Source organism: Opisthocomus hoazin, chromosome 13 (assembly GCF_030867145.1).
Source record: "Opisthocomus hoazin isolate bOpiHoa1 chromosome 13, bOpiHoa1.hap1, whole genome shotgun sequence".
NCBI lineage: Eukaryota > Metazoa > Chordata > Aves > Opisthocomiformes > Opisthocomidae > Opisthocomus > Opisthocomus hoazin.
Genome location: NC_134426.1, coordinates 15,567,397 through 15,588,013, shown reverse-complemented (window position 1 = coordinate 15,588,013; position 20,617 = coordinate 15,567,397). Strand labels below are relative to the sequence as shown.

The window sequence follows — 20,617 nt, the reverse complement described above, 5'->3', positions numbered from 1 at the left end:
TGGCTTCAGCTTGAAACCACGTCGGAGGCCGTCAGAAGAGGCTGGAGCTGGAGCAGAAAGCAGTGCCTTCCTCCTTGGGGTGCCTGCTCCCAGGGGACGAGGGACCCTGGCCCCATGCAGAGCAGCCGCTCTTCCGGACAGCCTGGGCCTTCGGTCTGCCCTTCCTCGGGCGCGGTGGAGGGACCAGACGCGGTGCGGCGAGGAGGCTTTGGGAGCTCTGGCGTGGGCAGGCTTGTTGGAAATAGCATTCGGTTGACGGTAGCAGGCGCGTGCTGCTCACAAACAGCAGCAAACGTCACTAACCACTGCTCTAAATCTGCTTCCAGTCGTCCTGAGCGGGGGGAGTGTTGGCTGGAGTCTGAAAAGAGGACGCAGATGTTTCTTGTTCTTGTCCCTGTTCACTGGAGGGGCTCGAGGTGACTCTCAGCAGCCCTGAAGTGCCTACAGCAGGCTGCGGGCAGTCCTTCTTTTGGGAAGAAACGCATCGTTTCCTCGACGTGCTGCTCCCGTGGGGCCTCCCCAGTCCCTCCCGCCAGGCTCGGGGTCTGCCACTGTCCCTCCGCAGCGTGCCCACGGGGACAGGGGTGACAGTGGCACAGCAGACTGGCTGACCCCACTGTCCCTCCGCGGTGTGCCCACGGGGACAGGGGGTGACAGTGGCACGGCCAGCAGGCTGGGTGACTCCGGGCGAGCATGGCAGGGCACGGGTGACTCTCCTTGGGGCACACTGGCCGGTCGCTGTCCCTGCCCACATTGGGGTCCCTGTTCGGCAGTGATGGCAGCTGAGGTGTCCCCTCCATGGCTAGTGCTTGCCCCACCGTCCCCTAAAAAGACCAGGGCTCTCTGGGGGACACCCGCTCTCTAATTACCCGCTGCCCTGCCGCATTCAGACCGTGATTTAATTACCGGGAGCCCCCGGTGCCCGCGCTGGCGGAGCGGGGAGCGGGCTGGCGCCTGGCAGCGCTGCCGGCCCGAGGGGCAGCGGCAGGAACGGTGGGTTTTGTTCGGGTTTTATCTCTCTTTTTCCGCCCGGCTGGCCCCGCTGCACCCCCCCCCCCCGCCCATCCCGGTACCGCGGCTCTGCGCGCGGCGGGTCCCGACGCAGCTCCCGGGTCTCCCCTCCGGCCGCGCACCCGGGCGGGCCCTGCTTAGCTTCGGGGCCCCCCTCCCCCGCCGTTGCTAGGCAGCGCCCGCGCCCTCTGACCCGCCTTGGCCCCGCCCTTCGCTCCCATAGCTACCGCGGGAGGCGGCGGCCATCTTGGCGGCGGGGCGATGAGCGGCTCGAAGGCCGGGGCGGCGGCGGGGCCGGAGAAGAAGCCGCCGCCGGGGACCGGGGGCCCGCTCAGCCGCCTGCGCGGCCGGCGCGGCTCGGCCGACGCTGCGCCGCGGCCGCCGTGGACCGAGTCGGAGCTGCTGGCGCTGGAGACCGTCCGGCCCGAGCACGTCCTGGGGCTGTGCCGGGTGACGGAGAGTGAGCGCGGCGGCGGGCCCGGGGAGGGGCGGCCGGGACCGGGCTCCGTCAGCTCCGTTAACCGGCCCCCGGGGCGGCGGAGGGGGCGGCGGGCGGAGCGGCCCGGGGCAGCGCTGCCGGCCGTTCCTTGGCCGCTGAGCGCGGCGCGCTCCGGCCCGCGGCTTTGTTACCGCGTCCGGAAAGTTGGGGGGGGGGTTGGGCGTGTTGGGGTTGGTTTTTGCCCCTCCGGGCCGCGGTTCTCCGCCTCCCGTCCCGATCCCTTCTCTTCCTCGTCGTGCTCCCTGGCACCCAGCGTGCCTTTGTCTCTCCTCGCCTCAGTCTTGCCCCGCTCTCCCGAAGCGTCTGCAGAACAACTTCCAACGCGTGTCCTAACGGGCTGGGGCTAGCGAAAAAAAAAAGAAATTCCTCTGGCAGTTGCTCAGAGGTCTTTTAAAATGCTGCTGTACATTTTCTTTCTCTCCTAGATTATTTATGCAAACCTGAGGACAACGTTTACAACATTGACTTCACCAGGTTTAAGATCCGGGACCTTGAAACTGGAACAGTGCTGTTTGAAATCGCAAAGCCGTCTGCTGCAGGTGCGGAGCGCAAACGTTGCGGGGAGCTGGGCAGCTGCAGCGCAGGACCCGCACAAACCGAGCAGAAAGGTCCTTCGCTACGTGCTGGTGACGAAATTCCTCTCCTTTGAGCACAGGACTGAGTTTCCTGCTGCTGAGAAGCTTGTTATAAAAAGGCGAAGTGGTTGTCGTGAGACAGGGGAGTGCTATCAGCTGCAAATCTCCCCTTGCTGGCTGGTTATGGGACAGAGCACCTTTCGCGTGCTTTGGCAGTTGTGAGGGGGGATATCCTGTGAGGTTGAGAGTGGTTTCAGCTCTGGAGCCACCAAGGCTGCGCCAGCTGTCATAGCAGATCTTTTCTTTGTTACTTAGTGCCAGTATGTGTCTCAGAGCAATTATTAAACACCTTTACATTCAGTGCCTAAGTAATAGCCCGCTTGTCCTGATAGACCTGCGAGCCGGTATTGCCTGACGTGTGCGCTGTTAGCAGCATAACTCTGAGCGGGTGCGTTTTCTAGAGCAAGATGAAGAGGATGAAGACGACAGCAGTGAACTGGACGCTAGTGCAGGCCGCTTTGTTCGTTACCAGTTCACCCCAGCGTTTCTCCGTCTTCGGACCGTTGGTGCAACGTGAGTATGAGTTCACGGAAAGAAGGGAGAATCCGATGTTTACGAAATGTCACTTGACAGTTTATAACCAAACTGAGTCAAAGATGAGAGAGAACCCATCTTACACTACAAATATCGAAGTCTCTCTTTCTGGAATAATCTGTTGGATTCTTGGGCAGCCTCAGGTCCAAGGCTCTGTTCTTCCCAGTAGGAAGAGACGTGTCGTCTTAGCTGTTTTTTCCTACTTTTTACATACAGAGTGGAATTCACAGTGGGAGAAAAGCCAGTGTCAAACTTTCGAATGATTGAGAGACATTACTTCCGAGATCGCTTGCTGAAGAACTTTGACTTTGATTTTGGCTTCTGCATCCCCAGCAGCAGGAACACATGTGAACACATCTACGAATTCCCTCAGCTCTCAGAAGACCTTAGTAAGTACCTCCTTTCCCACACTGAGTCGTGTTTTGTTTGCGTGCGTGCATATCCTCATTTTCTCCCTCTCTCTACTCATGAAAGAAGTTGTGACTGGGATGAGGGGACAGGAATACGTAGATATAGCTTCCTGGTTTAAGCTGTGTATAATCTTGACTGAATTACAGGCTTGTGCTGCACGTGCTCCTTCTTTGAAAATGAAAGCCTGAGGCAACTTGTGTTGTGAAGTCACAGGCTGCAAGAGCTGATCAGGGTCACAGGGCTGACGTGCCTGATGCCTGACAGTGGAGCCCAGAAGACAACAGAACCCTGAAAAAGGGTGCTCTTGGTGGCCACGCATCTGTTTTCAGAACTTGCTTGTTAGGGCTTGAGCATCCTGCTTTGGAACAGAATGGGCTCTTCTCCGAGAGGTGTGTTTCTGAGCCTGCCGAGATCTTGGCAAATACACATCGTGCAGGGTATGTTTGACCTCAGGGGGTGGACAGAGCAGGAGCACGTGGGCCCTTCTGTGGCTGCCTGGGTGCGGGAGGAGCGCAGAGTTTGTACCCGGCCTGCGTGCGTGTGGGGAGTGCCGCTGCTTTTTCATCTGTGGATTGCAGCCTCTCTGCTTGCAGACGTGACTGTGGCTCTGCTCTAGTGGTGGCTCTGGCAGTTTCTAAGGTCGTCTTGTGTGAGATTACTCCATCCCCCTTTGTTTGCTTTTGACAGCGCTTGTCCTGTGAGTGGGAAAAATAGGAAGGGGCAGGCCAGAGCTTTTGAAGCGTGCCCAGCAAAGCAGTTTGCTTCCGTTGCTTGGGTAGGGCAGAGCATCAGCCTGGTAAATCCAGCAGAGTGGCAGAGTCCTCCTCACTCTGACTTTGCGCTGCCCAGTGGAGTGTGGCAGGCTTTTGAATGTAACTGAGCTTTCTCTTTCACAGTCCGTCTGATGGTTGAAAATCCGTACGAGACCCGCTCAGACAGCTTTTACTTTGTGGACAACAAGTTGATCATGCACAACAAGGCCGACTATGCTTACAATGGAGGACAGTAATCATTCTGTGTCCACGGGATGCTGTACTGCCGTTAACGGTTCTGGATGTCCAGAAGCGGACTGGAGTCGCTGTCTCGTACAACAAGGCTTCTTGCCAAACCTTTTCTCCTTGCATGAGGCTGGAAACAATGAAGCAAAGATGACAGCTCGTGAAAGTAAAGGAAATCTCCCTGCAACACTTCTCTCTCCAACACTCAGCATATTCCTGCCTCTCGTCCTCTGTGTCTGGATACTTTCTGGTACCTTGGTTAGGTCACGGATCAGAGGCACTGTTAGAAAATTCTTGCTGTTACATTCTTAGTAGTTAGGTTGCACCTTTAGTGCTCCTGATGTTTCACGTATTGGGTGACTGCCCTCTTTCAAGAGGTCAGATTGTTTGGGTAATCTGTTTCTTAGCGGAAAAATGTTACCCTTTCAGGTAGCCAGTGATGCCTGAAGAGCAGAACTCTTCTTCAGTTGGATAGATCGTCTCTTTAGCGCACAGTGGTTTAGTCTGTAGCATGGCCGACATTGCTTTGTAGAGCGCATCCCAATACTCTCCAGTGAGAAGGAGAAAATAAGAAACTAATTCAGCTTCTAAATGGTGCAGGAATCTTCCTCCTGCCCCCAGGGGCCTGAGCTGCCCCTGAGAACAATTTAATCTGTCTTGCCAGAGATTTCACTAGAGATAGGGAGAAGGGGGCTTTATCCAGGCTGGTCGTTGAGTCAGTCTGATAGCATTTCTGTTTGAGCACTTGTGAGCAGATTGTTGAATTTGGAGCTCAGGGAGTCCACCTTAGAGCTGAAGTTAATCTCACTATTTTTACAATTTCTCCTGCTTCCCTTTGTGTAGGAATTTTGGCTCTTGCTACAGAATGTATTGCTTTTTAGATCGACAGCACATTGTTGGTCTAGCCAAGGTGGAGGGAAGGTGTTGGTCTAGTGGGGCTTAGAGGAAAAAGGGAGAATATGGGAAATCACTTGAAAAATGTGGAGGAAGCAGAGCTTCCTAGGCTTCAATCTCTCTATACTTTTAAATCTCAATGATCTGTCAGAGGTGCTGGAAGGAGAGACAGTGGTGTTAACCAGCTCGTTTGCTTCGTTTCAGTTGAGGTATTAGTAGCTATAAGCTTCTCAGGTCAAATCATTCAGTGTTACAGAGTGGGTTTCTTTCAGAGTGAGAACTGACATGGTTCTCTTTTTAATGGAGCTCCCATCGCTGCTTTGCCTACTTAGCTGCATATTTATGGTCCTCTGTCGAGGCAGTTACCGCCAGACCGGAGGGTGTATTTCACAGCTGCGGTTGGGTCTGGTGACAGGACATAGCATCATGCGGTGAGGGGAGGAGACCCATGTCTGCCCAGCAGCGATGCTGGGGCCCAGCTCCTGACCATGCGAAACCTCAGCTAACAAAACTCTTTTCTGCCTATTTTGCTGGCTGTTGAGACTGGCATTTGCCCTGTCGCCTCGCCGGGCTGGTCAGCTGTGTCTCTTGTACGTGGGAGTTAGGTTGCATGTAGATGAGAGGCATTTGCTAGTATTAGTTCCAATCGAGAGAGCTGAAACCTAACTCCTTGGTGGATGCAGTTGGTTACCTGTTGTGTTAAGTCAGACTCAACATAATTTATGTCTTAGCAGGATTACGTGCAGTGGGCATGACAGCGTGGAGCCTGTTAGACAGCAGTAGGAAACCACTGCCTTTACCTCGCAGATTAGTGACGGTAACTTTGGTGTAGAAGATCAGTTGGCATCAAGGTAAGCAGTGAGAGTGTGTGGGGTGGCAGTCATGAAAGAATCTCCAGCTCTTAGGAAGATATTTAATTATGATTAACCACAACAAATGACCTGTTCTGGGTGGAGCATTAATCATGAGCAGCCACAACAAATGTCTCGGGAATGCGGAGGGGCAAGGTCTGCGGGGTTGAAAGCTGAAGAACGATTCTGCTACCATCCATCCCCTCCAGCATCTCCAAAGGCACTTAGGCAACCTTGTTGAGTTGTTTCAGAATTAGTGAGAGCTGCTTGTGAGGCGGAGCTTGGGGTGCCTCTTGCAGTGATGCGCTTCAGAGGCCTTGTGCCGGTGAGGTGGGAAGCGTTTGTTCTGATGGAGCAGGTAGTTACTTGTGACACGGCAGAGCTGCCTGGAAGTGTGATTTTCGTTCCAGGGTGTGCTGAGATGCTCAGGACAGTGTCTGAAGAGCCTGCCAGTTATTCCCTGGGAAGTGTTAGCATATTGAGCTGAATTTGTATGTAGTATAAATGCAGGTGCCTTGAAATGTTACTTTTGTCTCATTTTCTGTATGACGAAACCTCTTGCTTTTCTTACGAGTGTGATGATTCCCATCTGTTTCCTGTGTCACTGCATAAAGGTTCTTAAAAGGAAGATGGACTGTTGCCGGAGCGAGCAGCAGACGTTCCTGTGCGGGCGCATGCCGACATGTGTGAGTGGTTCGCAGCAGGCGGCTGCAGCGCTGCGCGGTCGCGGTGTCTGCAGGGCTCGGGGTGCCATCTAGCCGCGGCTTTGCAGAACGTGACTGAGAGCGGGAGAGCGCTCTGCCGACTGCAAAGCAGGCATTCCATGCTTATGGGAAAGCGGATTCCTGTCTTGAGTCGTCACTTCTGCCGGTAGTGGTGAGAAAAAAGCATTGAAGCAGTTGCTTTCCCCTTGGGGAATGTATCAGCTATTCAGCAATAAGAAAAAGAAAACTGGAGGAGAATCGGAAGACTTGCAGGCAGCACTAGCACCCCTCAGTTTCTAGCTGAATTTGTTTGCTTTGCCGTGTTGGAAGGTCTTTGCCCAAAAAGCATGCTGCAGAAAAAAAGTCCCTACAAGAGGGCAACCCAGCACTGAAAAAGTTGATTGTAATCCGAAAAGCCAGGGATTTCCAAACTCCTGTCCCCACTTCGGCCTCTTCCCGACGGTTGCTTTTCTCTCAGATGCTTTCTAGAAAGTGTCTTCTCTTTGTGGCAGGGATGATGTCTTTGGTAACCGTGGTTTAGCAGAGCATCTTTGCTTCTGGATTGTGTGCTCTGAGGCTTTAGTGATGGGTCAAAGCTACTCGTACCAGTGAGCTAGGAAGCTGTTCCAGTGGGCCCTCGTCCTTGTCAGGTGTGTGGTCTGGCCTAGCCAGGCGCCGACGGCTAGGGAGATGCTTTCGGTATCGGCTGAAGTTTGAGCAAGGGAAAAGGTGCCTGCGCAGACAGCTGCTCTCGGGTCACGTGCTGAGTTGGAGAGAGAAGAGAGTTGGGATCATACTGTGTTCTGCTCTGACAAGAAGAGGGACCAAACCCACAGACTCATGGTAAATCTTTCCAGTATTTGGCCTCTTAGCACCAGGACCTCTTTTTCATGTTTTTGAGGCGAGTGCTGTGGATCCACGCAAGCAAGCTTCCCGGACAGCTGTCCTCAGGACTGAGCGAGGAACACGTACTGCACCGTGTGAAGAAAGGTCACCTCGTGCTGTACGGACTGGGTACTGCTGTCCTCGTCCTCCATTTTTGGTAGGAAGTGTCTTCCTTTGCGTGTTTTCCTTAGGATTTTCGACATCTCTTGCTGCAGAAGAGCAGCAGCCTGCTCGCCGGTGCTGGAGGACATTTATTCCACTTACCCGAGGGTTCAGGAAGAATAAAACTAAACGTTTAGAAGTCAGAAGGTGGTGATGATGGAGCAGTACGGTCCAAACGTGGTAACTCTACTTCTCAGCTCGGTGTTTCGCTCCATCCTCTTCAGCTGTTCCCCAGGTAAGAGGAGCCTGGCGCTGCCCCAGAGCGTGGCTGTCACCCTCGGACTTGAGCACTGCCGTCTCCTGCAGCTTTACCGTGGGGACAGGGCTGAGCAACGGCTGCCTGGCCAGCATCACCGCTTCCTCCGCGGCGACGGGAAAAACCGACACCAGCAACCGCCACCTCCCGCTGCCTGGAGCTGCCACGGGACGCCTGTCCCCATCTCACAGCGTGGCCTTGGGGCTGCTCTGCGCCGTCCCTTCCCGGGGCCCGGGCTGTGTCGGGGCCGTGGTACAGACGCGGTTTTGTCACCAGCAATAGTAATAAAGAGACCTCTCCTTTTCGCACCGGCGCTGCCCAGTCGGGGGGGCGGGGCCGGAGGGCTGCGGGGGCGGGGCCGGAGCGGTATGGGGGCGGGGCAGAGGGGAGGGGTTGCGCCGCGGGGGGCGGGGCACTGTGACGTCGCGCCTGCGCGGTTGCCGCTGGCGGTGCCCTGAGGGGAGGCGGCGATGGCGGCGCTGGCGGTGCTGGCCTGCGGCGGGCGGGCGCCCCGGGGTGAGGGCGGCGGGTTCGACCCCGGTGCGCGGCGGCTGCTCGGGGCGGGGCGAGGGGGGGGGGGGGGGGTCCGCGGGGCGGGTGAGGGCGCCGCGGCCCGCGCGGGAGGCGGCGCCCCGGTGCCCTTCAGGGCCTGAGGCGCGTCGGGTCCCCTCAGGCGCGGCGGGGCCGCCCGTCAGCGGAGCCCCCGGCCGCGGTCCCCCGGCGCCGGAGTCCCGCCCGGGGCCGGGCCCTCCGGGGCCGGTTTCCCAGCCCCGCGGGCGCCTGATTTCTGGGGCTCCTTCCTTCCCCGCAGCGCTGGCGCGGGGCCTGCGCCGGCTGCACACGGTGTACCAGACGGCGGAGCTGCCCGAAACGCACCGGCTGCTGCGGCAGACGTGCCGGGACTTCGCGGAGAAGGAGCTGATGCCGCTGGCCGCCCGGCTGGACAAGGAGCACCGCTTCCCGGCCGAGCAGGTGGGGCCGCGCCCGCCCGGTGCCAGGCCTGGGGCCCGGGCAGCACCCTCCGCCCTGCCGCGCTGCGGAGCTGGGCTCGGAGCAGCCTGGGGCAGAGTTCCGAGAGCGCGGAGGCCGCAGTGCCCGCGGGGCATCCTGAGCTCTGCCTTGGCTGGCGTTTCTCCGTAGCTGGCTTGGGTACCGCTGAGTTTTCAGTTCTTTTACCGACTTTCGCGTGGGCTGGAACACAACTGACAGGTGAAATCGGTGAAATACGTTTATAGACTGCACATGACCATCGGAATGGTTTATAGCCAGGAAGCGCGGGTGACCCGAGTGCGTTTCACGTGGTGAAAGGAAGGGATCGGGAGGTGGGAGGTGCGTGCTGGTCACCCTGCGGGGCTGTGAGGGAGCTGCGGTCCCAGCCAGAGCTGCGCGTGCTCTGGTGGAAGGCAGCACGGGCGCAGCAGTGCGTTCTGTGCCGTGCGGAGCAGAACAGCTCACCTGAGTCACTGCAGGGCAGCACCAAGCTCCAGGGGGACGCGCACTGTTACGTTAGGCGAAAGGCTCCAGGCAGAGGCACGTGGGTTTTGTCGTGTGCACCTCTTTCTGTTCAGGAGTGGGGAAGATAGCCAGGAAAGTCATACTCAGGCTAAGGAGCAAATACTTTCCTCCTTACTTCACTGTTCTTATCTGAGAATTTTACATTTGATTTTGAGTCATTTCATTTGTATGCGTAGGGGCAAATTCGAAATGTAAATAGTGTGTGTTCAGATAAAGCAGCATACAATAGAACCAGTTGCTGTCTTTTGTTTGTCCCCTGGATTTGATGCGAAGGGCTGGTGTTGGCGTGCCCATACAGGAGGGAAAATATTTGTTTTAAAATTCCTCTTGGTTCGTCTTAACGCAAGTGGAGGCTGGTAACAGGCTTATTTCTGCAACACCAAAAGCCTGACACCTTAAATATAAAAACAGAGGAAAGCCTGTTTTTTCTCTTGTATGTTGCAAAATGTTAACAAGAAAAGTAGAGTGAGAGAGTCGGTGCTCTGAAGAGCTTACAGTTAAGAAGCCGGGGCTCCAGCTGAGGAACTTGGGATGGAATAATTTGGAATGTAACCAACAACTAAATTCTCTGGGAAGCAAGGCCTGGCTTTAAAAGGAACAAAAAAATCACTGTCTTGCAAACTGTTCTGTGGGTCAGTCATTCTATAAAATTCTTTCCTTGTGCAGTCCTAGGCTGAAGCTCAGCAGACTCGAACTTCTAATGATTTTCATTTGCTAGATTTCCCATTGAGAGCTCCTGACTGACAGGAGACATGCAAGGGGATCAGCTTCGGTGTGAGGCTGAGGAAATGCTGGTGGGGTTGTATCTCCGTCATTCACCTTCAGAAGGCTCCCTCTTTCCTGGTAGAGAAGAGAGCTCTTTAAATAAGCAAGAGTTTCATCTTAGGCAGCAGTGACTGCGTACAGCTCCTGTTGAAGTCATCGGGACCTGGGGACACCTACCAGTTCGTACAGTCAGATTCCCGCTTCACCAGGAGCTGTGCTCATCTTTTCCCCCATGTGTAGCCCTGCTGTGACCTGTCTTTACCTTCATGTGTCTGCCTGTGTTTGCTGGGACACGGGTGGTGCAGAGGCCGTTACTTCTCTGTTCCCTACATGCAGGTGAAGAAGATGGGTGGCTTAGGGCTGCTGGCTATGGATGTGCCGGAGGAGTACAAGGGAGCAGGCCTCGACTACCTGGCTTATTCTATCGCGGTGGAGGAGATCAGCAGGGGCTGCGCATCCACGGGTGTCATTGTCAGCGTCAATAATGTGAGTGTCTTGGGTTGTGTGTGAGGGGAACCGAGGCTGGCATCGGGGGGGGGGGGGGGGGGGAATGGGTCTGTTCCCAGGGTGGGTCCTGGTGTGTTGGACAGCACTTGGACATTAGGGAGGTGCTGCATTGGTTGTACCTTCAAGAGGCACTAACTCAACTCTCAATTCGTAAGTCTCTGTATTTAGGGCCAATACTCAAGTTTGGCTCTGAAGAACAGAAGCACAAATGGATTGCTCCCTTCACCAGCGGAGAGAAAATCGGCTGTTTTGCCCTTAGCGAGCCAGGTGATGTGACTGTTACCGTTCCTGCTGCGAAGAATGTGGGGTAGCTTCCTTCCTTAGTCAGGTTTAGGATGGACTTTTGGTCTGTGAAATTGTAATGGTTTGTAGAAAGGTGGTTTATAGCAGTTCTGTGTAAATGAAGCTCTGGAGACGGGCACATCAGACGGGTGGGCCTTCCCCCTTCCTCTGTGGGTGCTGTGGGAGGGACAGTGCTGACGCAGTTACACGAGGCACCGTGAGTCGACGGGGGGGTGCGGGTGGTGGGTTTACGCCCCAGGCTGCCACTGATGGTGAGTTTTGTTTGCTGGTGCCCCGCTCAGGAAATGGCAGTGACGCAGGTGCGGCATCCACGGTGGCACACCTGGACGGGGACGAGTGGGTTCTGAATGGCACCAAGGCCTGGATCACCAACGCCTGGGACGCCTCGGCCACCGTGGTGTTTGCTACTACGGATAAATCCCTGAAACACAAGGTGTGTTCAGTGGGTCAGTCAGGAAAAAGGGCAAGGAGTAAAGGAGCTGTGCAGGAGAAGCGCTTTGAAAAGGCTCTGGGGACTCTGTATTTGGGAGTTGGGCAGGCATTGAGTAGAGGAGGGGCTGATGTGCGCTGGCTTTGCTCTGTCTTGGCTCCCCTCCCTTCTCCTGGTTGCCTGGACACGTGGCTTTTGTGAAGAACATTTGGGGGAAGCCTGGTGACAGCCAGGTAAGTGGGAAGGTGGCACCACTCCTAAGAGTTTGGGTCTTGTTGCAGGGCATTAGCGCGTTCCTGGTTCCCATGCCAACTGCTGGGCTGTCACTGGGGAAGAAAGAAGACAAGCTGGGAATCCGAGCCTCTTCCACTGCCAACCTGATCTTTGAGGACTGTCGGATACCCAAGGCCAACCTACTGGGGCAGCTGGGAATGGGCTTCAAAATCGCCATGGTAAGAGGTGGATCAGGGTGCAGCTGCGGCTGTGTAAAGCCAGAGATCCCAAGCTTACCATTTTCAGACTTACCACCACTTTGGTGAGAACCACTAGCATAGGCTGTTCTGTGTAACGTTAAGCAGTTGGCCTCTCTCGCCAACATGGGAGAAATCATTCACAGAGCGTGACGAATCGTTAATTTACCACAGATCCTTGACAGCGCTTTTTTTTGTAGACCCAGTGTAGTGGTTTTCGGATGAAGGAATGCTGATCCCGCTGAGGTGCTGTGTCCGCAGGGGTGGTGTATTTTGATTTTTCTCCTCTCCCAACCCTCTGTTCCTCCAGTTTGTACCCATAGATAAAGGGAAAACACCGCATTTTCCCTAAACACTTTTGGCAGAGGAAAGCTGTCCAGGAGGCCCAGGACAGCCTCTGGATGGCGTCTAAAGGTGGATGAAATCAGCGTTGCATCAAGAAGAGTGTGGCCAGCAGGACGAGGGAGGTTCTCCTTCCCCTCTACACTGCCCTGGTGAGGCCCCGTCTGGACTACTGTGTCCAGTTCTGGGCTCCCCACTTCAAGAAAGATGAGGAGCTACTGGAGAGAGTCCAGCGGAGGGCTACAAGGATGATGAGGGGACTGGAACATCTCCCCTACAAGGAGAGGCTGAGGGAGCTGGGCTTGTTCAGCCTGGAGAAGAGAAGGCTGAGAGGGGACCTAATAAATGTTTATAAATATCTGAAGGGTGGGTGTCAGGAGGATGGGGCCAAGCTCTTTTCAGTGGTGCCCAGTGACAGGACATGGGGCAATGGGCACAAACTGAGGCACAGGAAGTTCCGTCTGAACATGAGGAAGAACAGCTTCACTCTGAGGGTGACGGAGCCCTGGAACAGGCTGCCCAGTGAGGTTGTGGAGTCTCCTTCTCTGGAGATATTCAAGACCCGCCTGGACAAGGTCCTGTGCAGCCTGCTGTAGGTGACCCTGCTTCAGCAGGAGGGTTGGACTAGATGACCCACAGAGGTCCCTTCCAACCCCTACCATTCTGTGATTCTGTGATTCTGTTACGGCACGGGTGGGACTTCTGCGGAGGAGCCAGGCAGCTGTAGAACGTTGCATTTCCGGCAGTGACATGCTGCCCCTTGCAAGTGCTCGTTGCTCTCGCTGTAGGGGCAAACCCGACTTGGAAAAGGCTGAGGTCGCTGGAGAACAGCCCTTTCCATTACGTCCAAGAGCAAAAGAACCCACTGGTCAACCGCTTTTTAAAGACACTTCGAAGATGAAGCCTTTTCTCACTGTGCTGTGATTTCTTCCTGTGTGTAGTGAGGTGGGGAAGCAGTTAAAAGCCTAGTGGGCAGGTGCATGGGGCAAGTCAGGTTGTTGACTCGGTTCTCCAGTCATTCTGAAAAAGGCTTCCTTCAGTGTGTACTAGGAGGAGAACTAATGAGATTTCCCTTCCCCACCCCCAGTTAAAGTAAAACCAGCTGCACAGTGAGCCAGGGGTCTAGCTGATGGGTTTTTTTTAGCCCCTTTCAGAGCAGATGCTCCTTGTGCTGTTTCCCTTATTTTGCACCCTGTTTTTTTTTTCTCCATCAATTAAGAAGCAATCCCTCTCCATTCTGCTTTCCTTCTTGTAGCCCTGGCTTCTCTGCAGTGCCCAGTATGTTTTATAGTTCTCTTCTTGCGTAACAGGGACTATTCTGAACACGGAGGTCTCTGACCAGAGGATCCTCAGGCTACAGCAGCTCCCAAGCATGAGCAGGAATGCGCGTGCACCATTTTTTCATCAAGTACAAGGTAACACCTGCATTTTATGTCTTTCGCAGCAAACTCTGGATGCAGGGAGAATTGGTATCGCCTCACAGGCTCTTGGAATAGCACAGGCAGCTCTGGACTGTGCTGTGGATTATGCTGAAAAGAGAATGGCCTTCGGGGCACCCATCACGAAGCTACAGGCAGTGCAGGTACGAGCTTGGCGGCCGGGGCAGTGCCAAACACTGCTGGTGGGAAGTTCGTGTGAGCTCTCGGGTGGGGCATCAGGCATGCAGTGCACTTTGCACTGTCTGGGATAAACAAGGCAACGACTTCTGTTTTCAGACACCGTTAAGGCCGGGTGTTGGGATGGCGGCATCGGCCTCTGTGGCAGGAGACTGCTGCTGATCATTGTGGTGCAGGCAGAGGTCGGCACCTGGACCACAGGCAGCGTTTGTTGTTGCAGTTTAAGCTGGCAGATATGGCGCTGGCCTTGGAGAGTGCGCGCTTGCTGACCTGGAGAGCTGCTATGCTGAAGGACAACGGGAAGCCCTTCACAAAGGTATTGCCAACCTTGCGTGTGTCTGGCAGCGATGGCGCTGGGCACAGGCCCAAGGCAAGAAAACCACGGTGTGTACAGCATCGCTGCGTCCAGCCCTGGTGGCGTTAACCCACCAGCAGATGCTGGACCGTGCTGTCTGTGCTCGGGCAGCCTGCTGCAGGAGTCCGGGCTTTAGCCCGGGGAGAGGGGTGGCCTCTGGCACCACCGCTCAGCCGTGTCTCTCTGCACGGCTGGGCTGTGGGCCGTCAGGCTCCTGGTGCGAGGTGTTCCTCTCTGTGCTAGCTGCACTCTCAGTGATGTTTTCCTTTCCCAAAGGAAGCGGCGATGGCCAAGCTGGCTGCATCAGAAGCTGCAACGGCCATTGCTCATCAGGTAACTTCATTTGACACCACCGATACACGGTATGCTGAAAGGGACTTTGTCATCCTTCCCTTTGTCACACACAAGTGCCTGGGGAAGGTGGGATAGACCTTGCTAGTTGCTTTTGGTTTTTTTTATAAAGCCCCAGACCGACCAACCCATGTGGCTGAAGCTGGTTAGCACTGCCATCTTGCTGGATTTCGGGGTGGGGTGTGCAGGGACTTACGCTGGCCTGTGGCAGCTGTGCTGTTAACAATGCCTTGTGCCTGCTGCTGCCCCAGGGCCACATCAGAGGTTTCTGAGATGGATGTGGGAGGGAGCATGGGTTCACCAGTCAGGACGAGTGGTAAGCTTGCAACATCATGAGCGGATCGAGTAGTACCTCCAGTAAATGTCTGCATCTAGTCTCCCCTGTCCTTAATAAAAGTGTCTTAGCTGAGCATGGATCACTAACAAGTAGCTCTGCAGCAGTTCATTCTGCTGGGACAGCAGTATTGCTCTTACCCAGTTCAAACCCTGCTTATTCCGCTGACTGCCGCCAGACTGCAGTCATGCCCACATGTCCCCCCCCACCCAGTTATGCTTGCAGTGGGCTCAGCTCCTTTTAAAGTGGCTGTGTTCTGTAGAAAACTAACTCCTTGACCCTGCTTCCTTTGTTTCAGGCCATCCAGATCTTGGGTGGAATGGGCTATGTGACAGAGATGCCAGCAGAACGTCATTACCGCGATGCCCGCATCACCGAGATCTATGAGGGGACCAGTGAGATCCAGAGACTGGTGATAGCAGGTCAGCTGCTGAAGGCCTACCGCGGCTGAAGGCGCTGACTGGAGCAAGACAGTGCCCCAAAGTGCCTCGTACCGGCGCACAACAGTGACTGAGTCTTGGCCCTCCTGAATGAGGCGAAGGACGGTTTTCCTCACCAATGAATAACTGACTCTCTTGTTAAAACGTGCTGTTTCTTCTCTGGACAAAGTACGGTGCGTGGAAGGCCGTATCTAGGGCTGTAAGTGATACCTGCGAGTGCAGGAGGGAGGAGGGACCCTGTCCTCGTAGGGGAGTGTCTTTTCCTGAACTGGAATGTTGGTTTGGTAGCGGCAAAATGACTTTGCTGTTCCATCAAGTCCTGGGGTGCTTCCGAGCCACTGCCTGGTTTGCAAAAAATTTGTCACTGCATGGCTAATCAGCGCCAAAGTTAGAGGCACTGAGAGCTGTCACCCCTGTGCCTTGTTCCAGGCTGCAGGTCACAGGGCCTCTTCTGCTCAGACTTCAGTGAATTTCAGGTGTGGGACACCGCGGTGTGTGAGCTCCTCATTGGCTGCAGGCTGCGAAAGGTGTCCTTGCAGCAGGGCACTTTTCCTCGTGTTCAGCAGGAGAGGAGCCGGAGGGAAGAACACAGGTACCACTGACGCACAGGGGGCTCAGTGCGCGCTGGCTCTGCAGGCGTGAAAACAAAGGTCAGACAAACCCCTCCATCCTGGCCAGCAGCCTGCTTGCTCAGCTGCCTGGAGCTGGGGGTGGAAGAGCAAAGGACAGAAAAGTTGCACTGCCTGAGACTGATTTTATTTTTTTTAAAAAACACCACCAAAAAAAACCCCCTCTGCTCCCAAAGCTGCTTTTACTATCCCACACCTATCCTACAGGAAAGAAAGTGCCTGAGGTCGCAGTGACAGCCTTCAATCTCGACCTGTTTTGGGCAACAGCAAGGAAAGGAACAGACAACAGATGACACAGAAAACCTTGTCGGGAAGCTCTAGCAGTAGCACACAGCCTCAATCAGTTAGCTCTGGCACAAAATTAACTTTCAGAAGATTCAGCAGCCCAAAGAAAAGCTCTGAACGCAGGAGAAGATGGAGAGGTTTAAGACTACAGCCTGCATGGTCCATCCCCTTGTCCAAACGACGAGTGCACCAGAGGCAGATGGTTATTTTCTTGTGGTGCCATTCAGTTATAGCTCTGTGGAGCGAAAACCAGGAGGATTTTGTTACACATAGGAGAGCAGAGAAGACAAATAAACCCTGATTTTTAAAGGACCACCAGTCCCCATTTTTTTTTTTTAATGCAAATGTGAATGCATTTAGAGCATTTTCTTCGAGTCACACGAGACAGGAGCACAAACCAGCAGCACCCGCATGCACCAGTCTGAGGGTGTTTGCTAGCGCAGGCGCCCCAGCAATATAAATCATCGCTTTGCAGGGCACTCGAGGACAACGGCATGCTGGGGCAAAGGCTTGCAAGTCTTGACTCTCTCCTGCCTGCTCTCGCCAACACAAGGCTTAACAGAAACAGGGCCAGGCAGGGAATTCAACGGGAGCATGTGTACTGGAAAACCATTCTAGTGACTGTGACTGTGTTGTAAATTACGGAGGGCTGCTACGCACGGAGAGACACTTTCCGAGCTTGCTTGCAGCCTGTGTCACCGCGCTGATGATTGCGGAAGGCTCATACCTCTGATTGTGGGGAGAAAGTGGGATTATTTTACACTTATTTCTCCGTGCAGCCACTCAGCTAGAACAGGAGCTGCCAGGCTGCGGGCTGCAAGGACGCGAGGACCTCAGGAAGGCAGCGTTGGTGTTCAGGTCTTGTCTTCACTGCCTCGTGTGCTGAGGCCCAGCTCTCTCCCCAGGGACCCGCAGCAGTGGGTCACGCTTAGGCCACGCCTGCTGCACTGCTGCCCCTCTGCTCATCTTGCTGCTCCTCCTAGATCTGCTTTACTGTACCGCCAGCGCTTTCAGCCTGCTCCTCTTCACCATCACGCCTCCCTCACTTACTAGCTCTAAATGACTGCAGCTTCTCTTCTCCAGAGCACAGGGCCCTGTACACACCCCGTGGCTGAGCCACGGGGGAGAGCAGCGATGCACACCTCAGCTGACAGAGCTCCTGCACACCAGTGCTACCAAACCCCACACCGACCTTCTGCAGAGAACAGGGCGGGGGAGCATCGAGTAAGTGGCCGCTCTTGGGGGGAGCCTGCCTTTGGGAACACCCCGCTCACGCCCCGCGCACCTCGTTAACAAGCTGCTCGCTAGCTCCGACGTGGGTACCAGAGCGGCCCTGGCTGACACCCGCACGCTTGATGCTGACCTGCTGAGCGCTGCGCCTCCGCCAGAGCCTGTGTCACATTCCACCGCACACCAGCGCAGTACAAGAAGGGTGGAGCTGGTCAGAAAGCACTGGTCGAGGCACAGCACGCCAGTCAGGTTTGTGAGCCTAGGAAGGGCTCAAGATGCTCTGTTAGAGTTCCCTTTTGTTATTACCTAAAACAACCACTCTTTAAGGGTGCAAAGTCCCTCAAACAAAAGCTTTCCAATACCTTCCTCACTGCCACAGGTCCCGAGGGATCGGTCACCAGTCACGCAGCTCTGCTCGCCGCACCGCTCCGGGGTGACCAGCCCAGAGCTCCGAGCAGAGCGCTGGCTTCACTCAGAGCAGGGCACGAAGAGCTTGCTCCTCGCTGGTGCTGGCTAAGAGCATCCTGGCTGTAATGGCGTGCCTCTGCTCCCCAAGGCTGTTCCAGAGGAGAACTGCTGAAAGCGCGGAACAGAAACAAGTTTTGCAGCAGTAACAAGGGAGCTCTTGCCAAGAGCCACCCCCGGCCCGCGCTAACCTGGCCAGGCCTGGGTAGGGCCAGGCTTTCCTCTGAGAGGCAGCTCGACTTACAGGTGAAGCCAGATGTTTTTATCAGCGTACAAACTCGGCCAACATTGAAAAGCTTGGGCACCAAGATAGGAAAATCAGGTCATACATAAATTAGAAAGAGGCGGGGAAGGAGGTAAGCCACAGCTACGCCTTGCAGCGACAGCGCGGGGTTTGCCCCACAGCGCTCTAATACCGTACGTGGAACTGGTTATGAGGCAGACTACTGGGAGGGAAGCAGGGGGAGCCCCAGCTAGAATCCTTTCTTAGAAAACACAGTAATGAGGAGTTACTCCCCCCTTCCCCATTTGCTGTATTTTACATCATACATAAAGCTCAGTCTCTTTCTAGACAATAGGACGAGCGGAGCTGTTCTGGGGTCTCACACTGAAGCACACGCAGGTGAGGAACGCTTCGCTCTTCCTGGGGAGCACAGATGTGAGCCATGGCCTTGGCCAACAACAAGGAGCTGCCTGGAGTCGGGATCCCCTTCAGAAGCATCTGCCCGGCTCAGAGTGCCGCGGGACCAGGCTCACCTCGCCATTTCACACAACTGCAAAAAACCCAGAAGCGGCATCCCAGCCTCCCAGGTTTGAGCAGCATATAAGAGGTTTTACAGGGCTCAGCTGAAATAGCTGTAGTACTGCGTTCACATCAGAACACTCACCTCTACGAGTGTTTTCCGACGGTGTTATCTAAAAGAAAAATAGGACAAATTATTTTGATTTTAAATGAAGTTTTGTTTTGCCCAATTTGAGAGCCCTCATTCTACACACAGACCTGGCAACAGCCACACATTCAGGTTACGCTGGGGCTCTTGGAAAGCAGGAGAAACATCAAATCTGAAAGACATCCTGAAGCAAAAATGTGAAATAAGAGTAACAGGAGGAAGCAGTGGAATAGAGAGAAGAAAATGTGACAGGGTTGCAACTTGAAAGACAAATGTACTTTACTACTGTTCAGTTACAAATTAATTTCAAAGTCCACTCACTCACTACTCACATAAAAATTCCTGGGAGCCTTCCCTCCACGTCCTCCTCCAAGGAGGTCAGTGCGAAGCTGGGGAAGGCACCCAGCCATCGGTATGTATTTCCCGGTTGCCTCAATGACTGCTTGCTCCTTTCTCCCAGAAGACGCCGTACTTCCACACTCGACAGGAAATGTTCCTCTCGGCAAAAGGCTTCCGAATGTCACACTACTGAAAGCGCAGCGCCGGCCACCGCGGCGTGCTCCCGAGCCTGCGCAGGCAGCGTGGGACAGCCTCGCGGCTGGGCTGGGCGCGGGTCTGATGACGGCCGGTACAGAGACAGCACAACCAGCACGCATTTCTGGGGTGCTTCACCTGCCCTGGCTGGCCAGACAACCCCAGGTCATTCCTGAACTTGGTGTTTGCAAGGCTAAGCGTCACCTTAGGGAAATGACAGAACACAAACCACAATTTCTACGCTGACTATTCCCAAAGACGCCGCAGCAAACTGGCTGCAGCGTTGCTCTCAGGTTTGTACATTACACTCCCAGTCCGTGTCCTGACAACTCTGCTATAAACACCCTCTAGCACTCGTTTGCCAGTATCTTTTTACAAGAAGGCTCACGTTAGTTAAACAATGGTTAAAATAGTTTTTCCTGACACCTTTCAGAAGAAAGGGCTTGGCGGTCTCACTGCAGGACATTGTGTCAAGTTGTTTCTTAAGGAGTTCAACAGAACGTGAAACCAGGAAGGCACGAACAGCCGTGCCGGACCCCACGGGCACAGGGAACCCTCGGCGGCCTCCAGCAATCCAGAGGACCTGAAGCAGCATGTGCAGTTTCTTCCTCGTGCTGAGAAGACGCGTGGTCAGCCAGGTGGAAGGAGCAAGGACAAGAGGTGTGTCCGTGCAGAGAGGGCCCCGCAGCCGAGTGCCGAGGTAGGGATCCGTTCCTCACCCCCGAATGCTGAGGTTTGAGCTGGGAGAGCTGTGGGACAAGGCTTCACAGCTTCAACTTTCTGACAACACCCAGGAGAACACTTCTCCCTCTGCAAGTGCAATAGCTTGGTGCTTAGACCAGTTACACTCCGGCTGAGAGTCCTCTTGCCGCAGGCCCAGCCCCGCTCCCCTGGCAGGGGCACGCTTCCCGGGGCGCGGGCAGCCAGCTCAGCGCGGCAGGCACAGCCCGGCAGCCCAGGAACAAGGGGCTGCCTCCAGCTCCGTGCCAGTCGGAAGGTCGCACAGCATGCAGGAGGGCAATACAGCTTCAAAAGGAAGACTTGAGATCTTTCTAGAAAGCTGAATTAATTCTCATTAAGCATTTGTCAATTAGAACTTCTCGAACTTTTTCCAGAATGCTTTTTAAATGTAGAAAATCATGAATAGGCACGCTTCCCTGGCAGGAACTAAACAGTGCCACCGCAAACCAGAGAAAGACCTTTTATTTTCATTGCTAAGGCAGGAGGGAACTCCCGAGAAGCTGAAAGCGCCTGAGATGTGCCCTGCTGTCAGGTGGGTGGAGGGGTGGGAAGACAATGCAGCAGCAAACTGGATC

The 20,617-nt window shown here is 54.9% G+C and overlaps 2 protein-coding genes across 2 annotated transcripts; both read left to right on the top strand.

Moving 5' to 3' along the window:
- Positions 1 to 1,272: 1,272 nt before the first annotated feature.
- UNC119B (unc-119 lipid binding chaperone B) lies at positions 1,273 to 8,144 on the top strand. The gene is made up of 5 exons (XM_075434795.1): positions 1,273 to 1,471; positions 1,936 to 2,049; positions 2,547 to 2,658; positions 2,896 to 3,068; positions 3,987 to 8,144. The coding sequence occupies exons 1-5, from the start codon at positions 1,273 to 1,275 to the stop codon at positions 4,097 to 4,099; spliced, it is 711 nt and encodes a 236-aa protein (XP_075290910.1). The 3' UTR covers positions 4,100 to 8,144.
- A 137-nt stretch (positions 8,145 to 8,281) lies between these two features.
- On the top strand, positions 8,282 to 16,495 carry ACADS (acyl-CoA dehydrogenase short chain). The gene is made up of 10 exons (XM_075434792.1): positions 8,282 to 8,356; positions 8,652 to 8,812; positions 10,457 to 10,606; positions 10,783 to 10,894; positions 11,212 to 11,363; positions 11,642 to 11,812; positions 13,617 to 13,754; positions 14,009 to 14,104; positions 14,420 to 14,476; positions 15,127 to 16,495. The coding sequence occupies exons 1-10, from the start codon at positions 8,311 to 8,313 to the stop codon at positions 15,277 to 15,279; spliced, it is 1,236 nt and encodes a 411-aa protein (XP_075290907.1). The 5' UTR covers positions 8,282 to 8,310; the 3' UTR covers positions 15,280 to 16,495.
- Positions 16,496 to 20,617: the final 4,122 nt, after the last annotated feature.

Coding starts and splice junctions, on each gene's coding strand:
- UNC119B (XM_075434795.1), top strand. CDS start 1,273: ATGAGCGGCTCGAAGGCCGGGGCGGCGGCGGGGCCGGAGAAGAAGCCG. Junction 1,472..1,935: donor GCTGTGCCGGGTGACGGAGA/GTGAGCGCGGCG, acceptor TTTCTCTCCTAG/ATTATTTATGCAAACCTGAG. Junction 3,069..3,986: donor TCAGCTCTCAGAAGACCTTA/GTAAGTACCTCC, acceptor TCTCTTTCACAG/TCCGTCTGATGGTTGAAAAT.
- ACADS (XM_075434792.1), top strand. CDS start 8,311: ATGGCGGCGCTGGCGGTGCTGGCCTGCGGCGGGCGGGCGCCCCGGG. Junction 14,105..14,419: donor ACGGGAAGCCCTTCACAAAG/GTATTGCCAACC, acceptor CCTTTCCCAAAG/GAAGCGGCGATGGCCAAGCT. Junction 14,477..15,126: donor CAACGGCCATTGCTCATCAG/GTAACTTCATTT, acceptor CCTTTGTTTCAG/GCCATCCAGATCTTGGGTGG.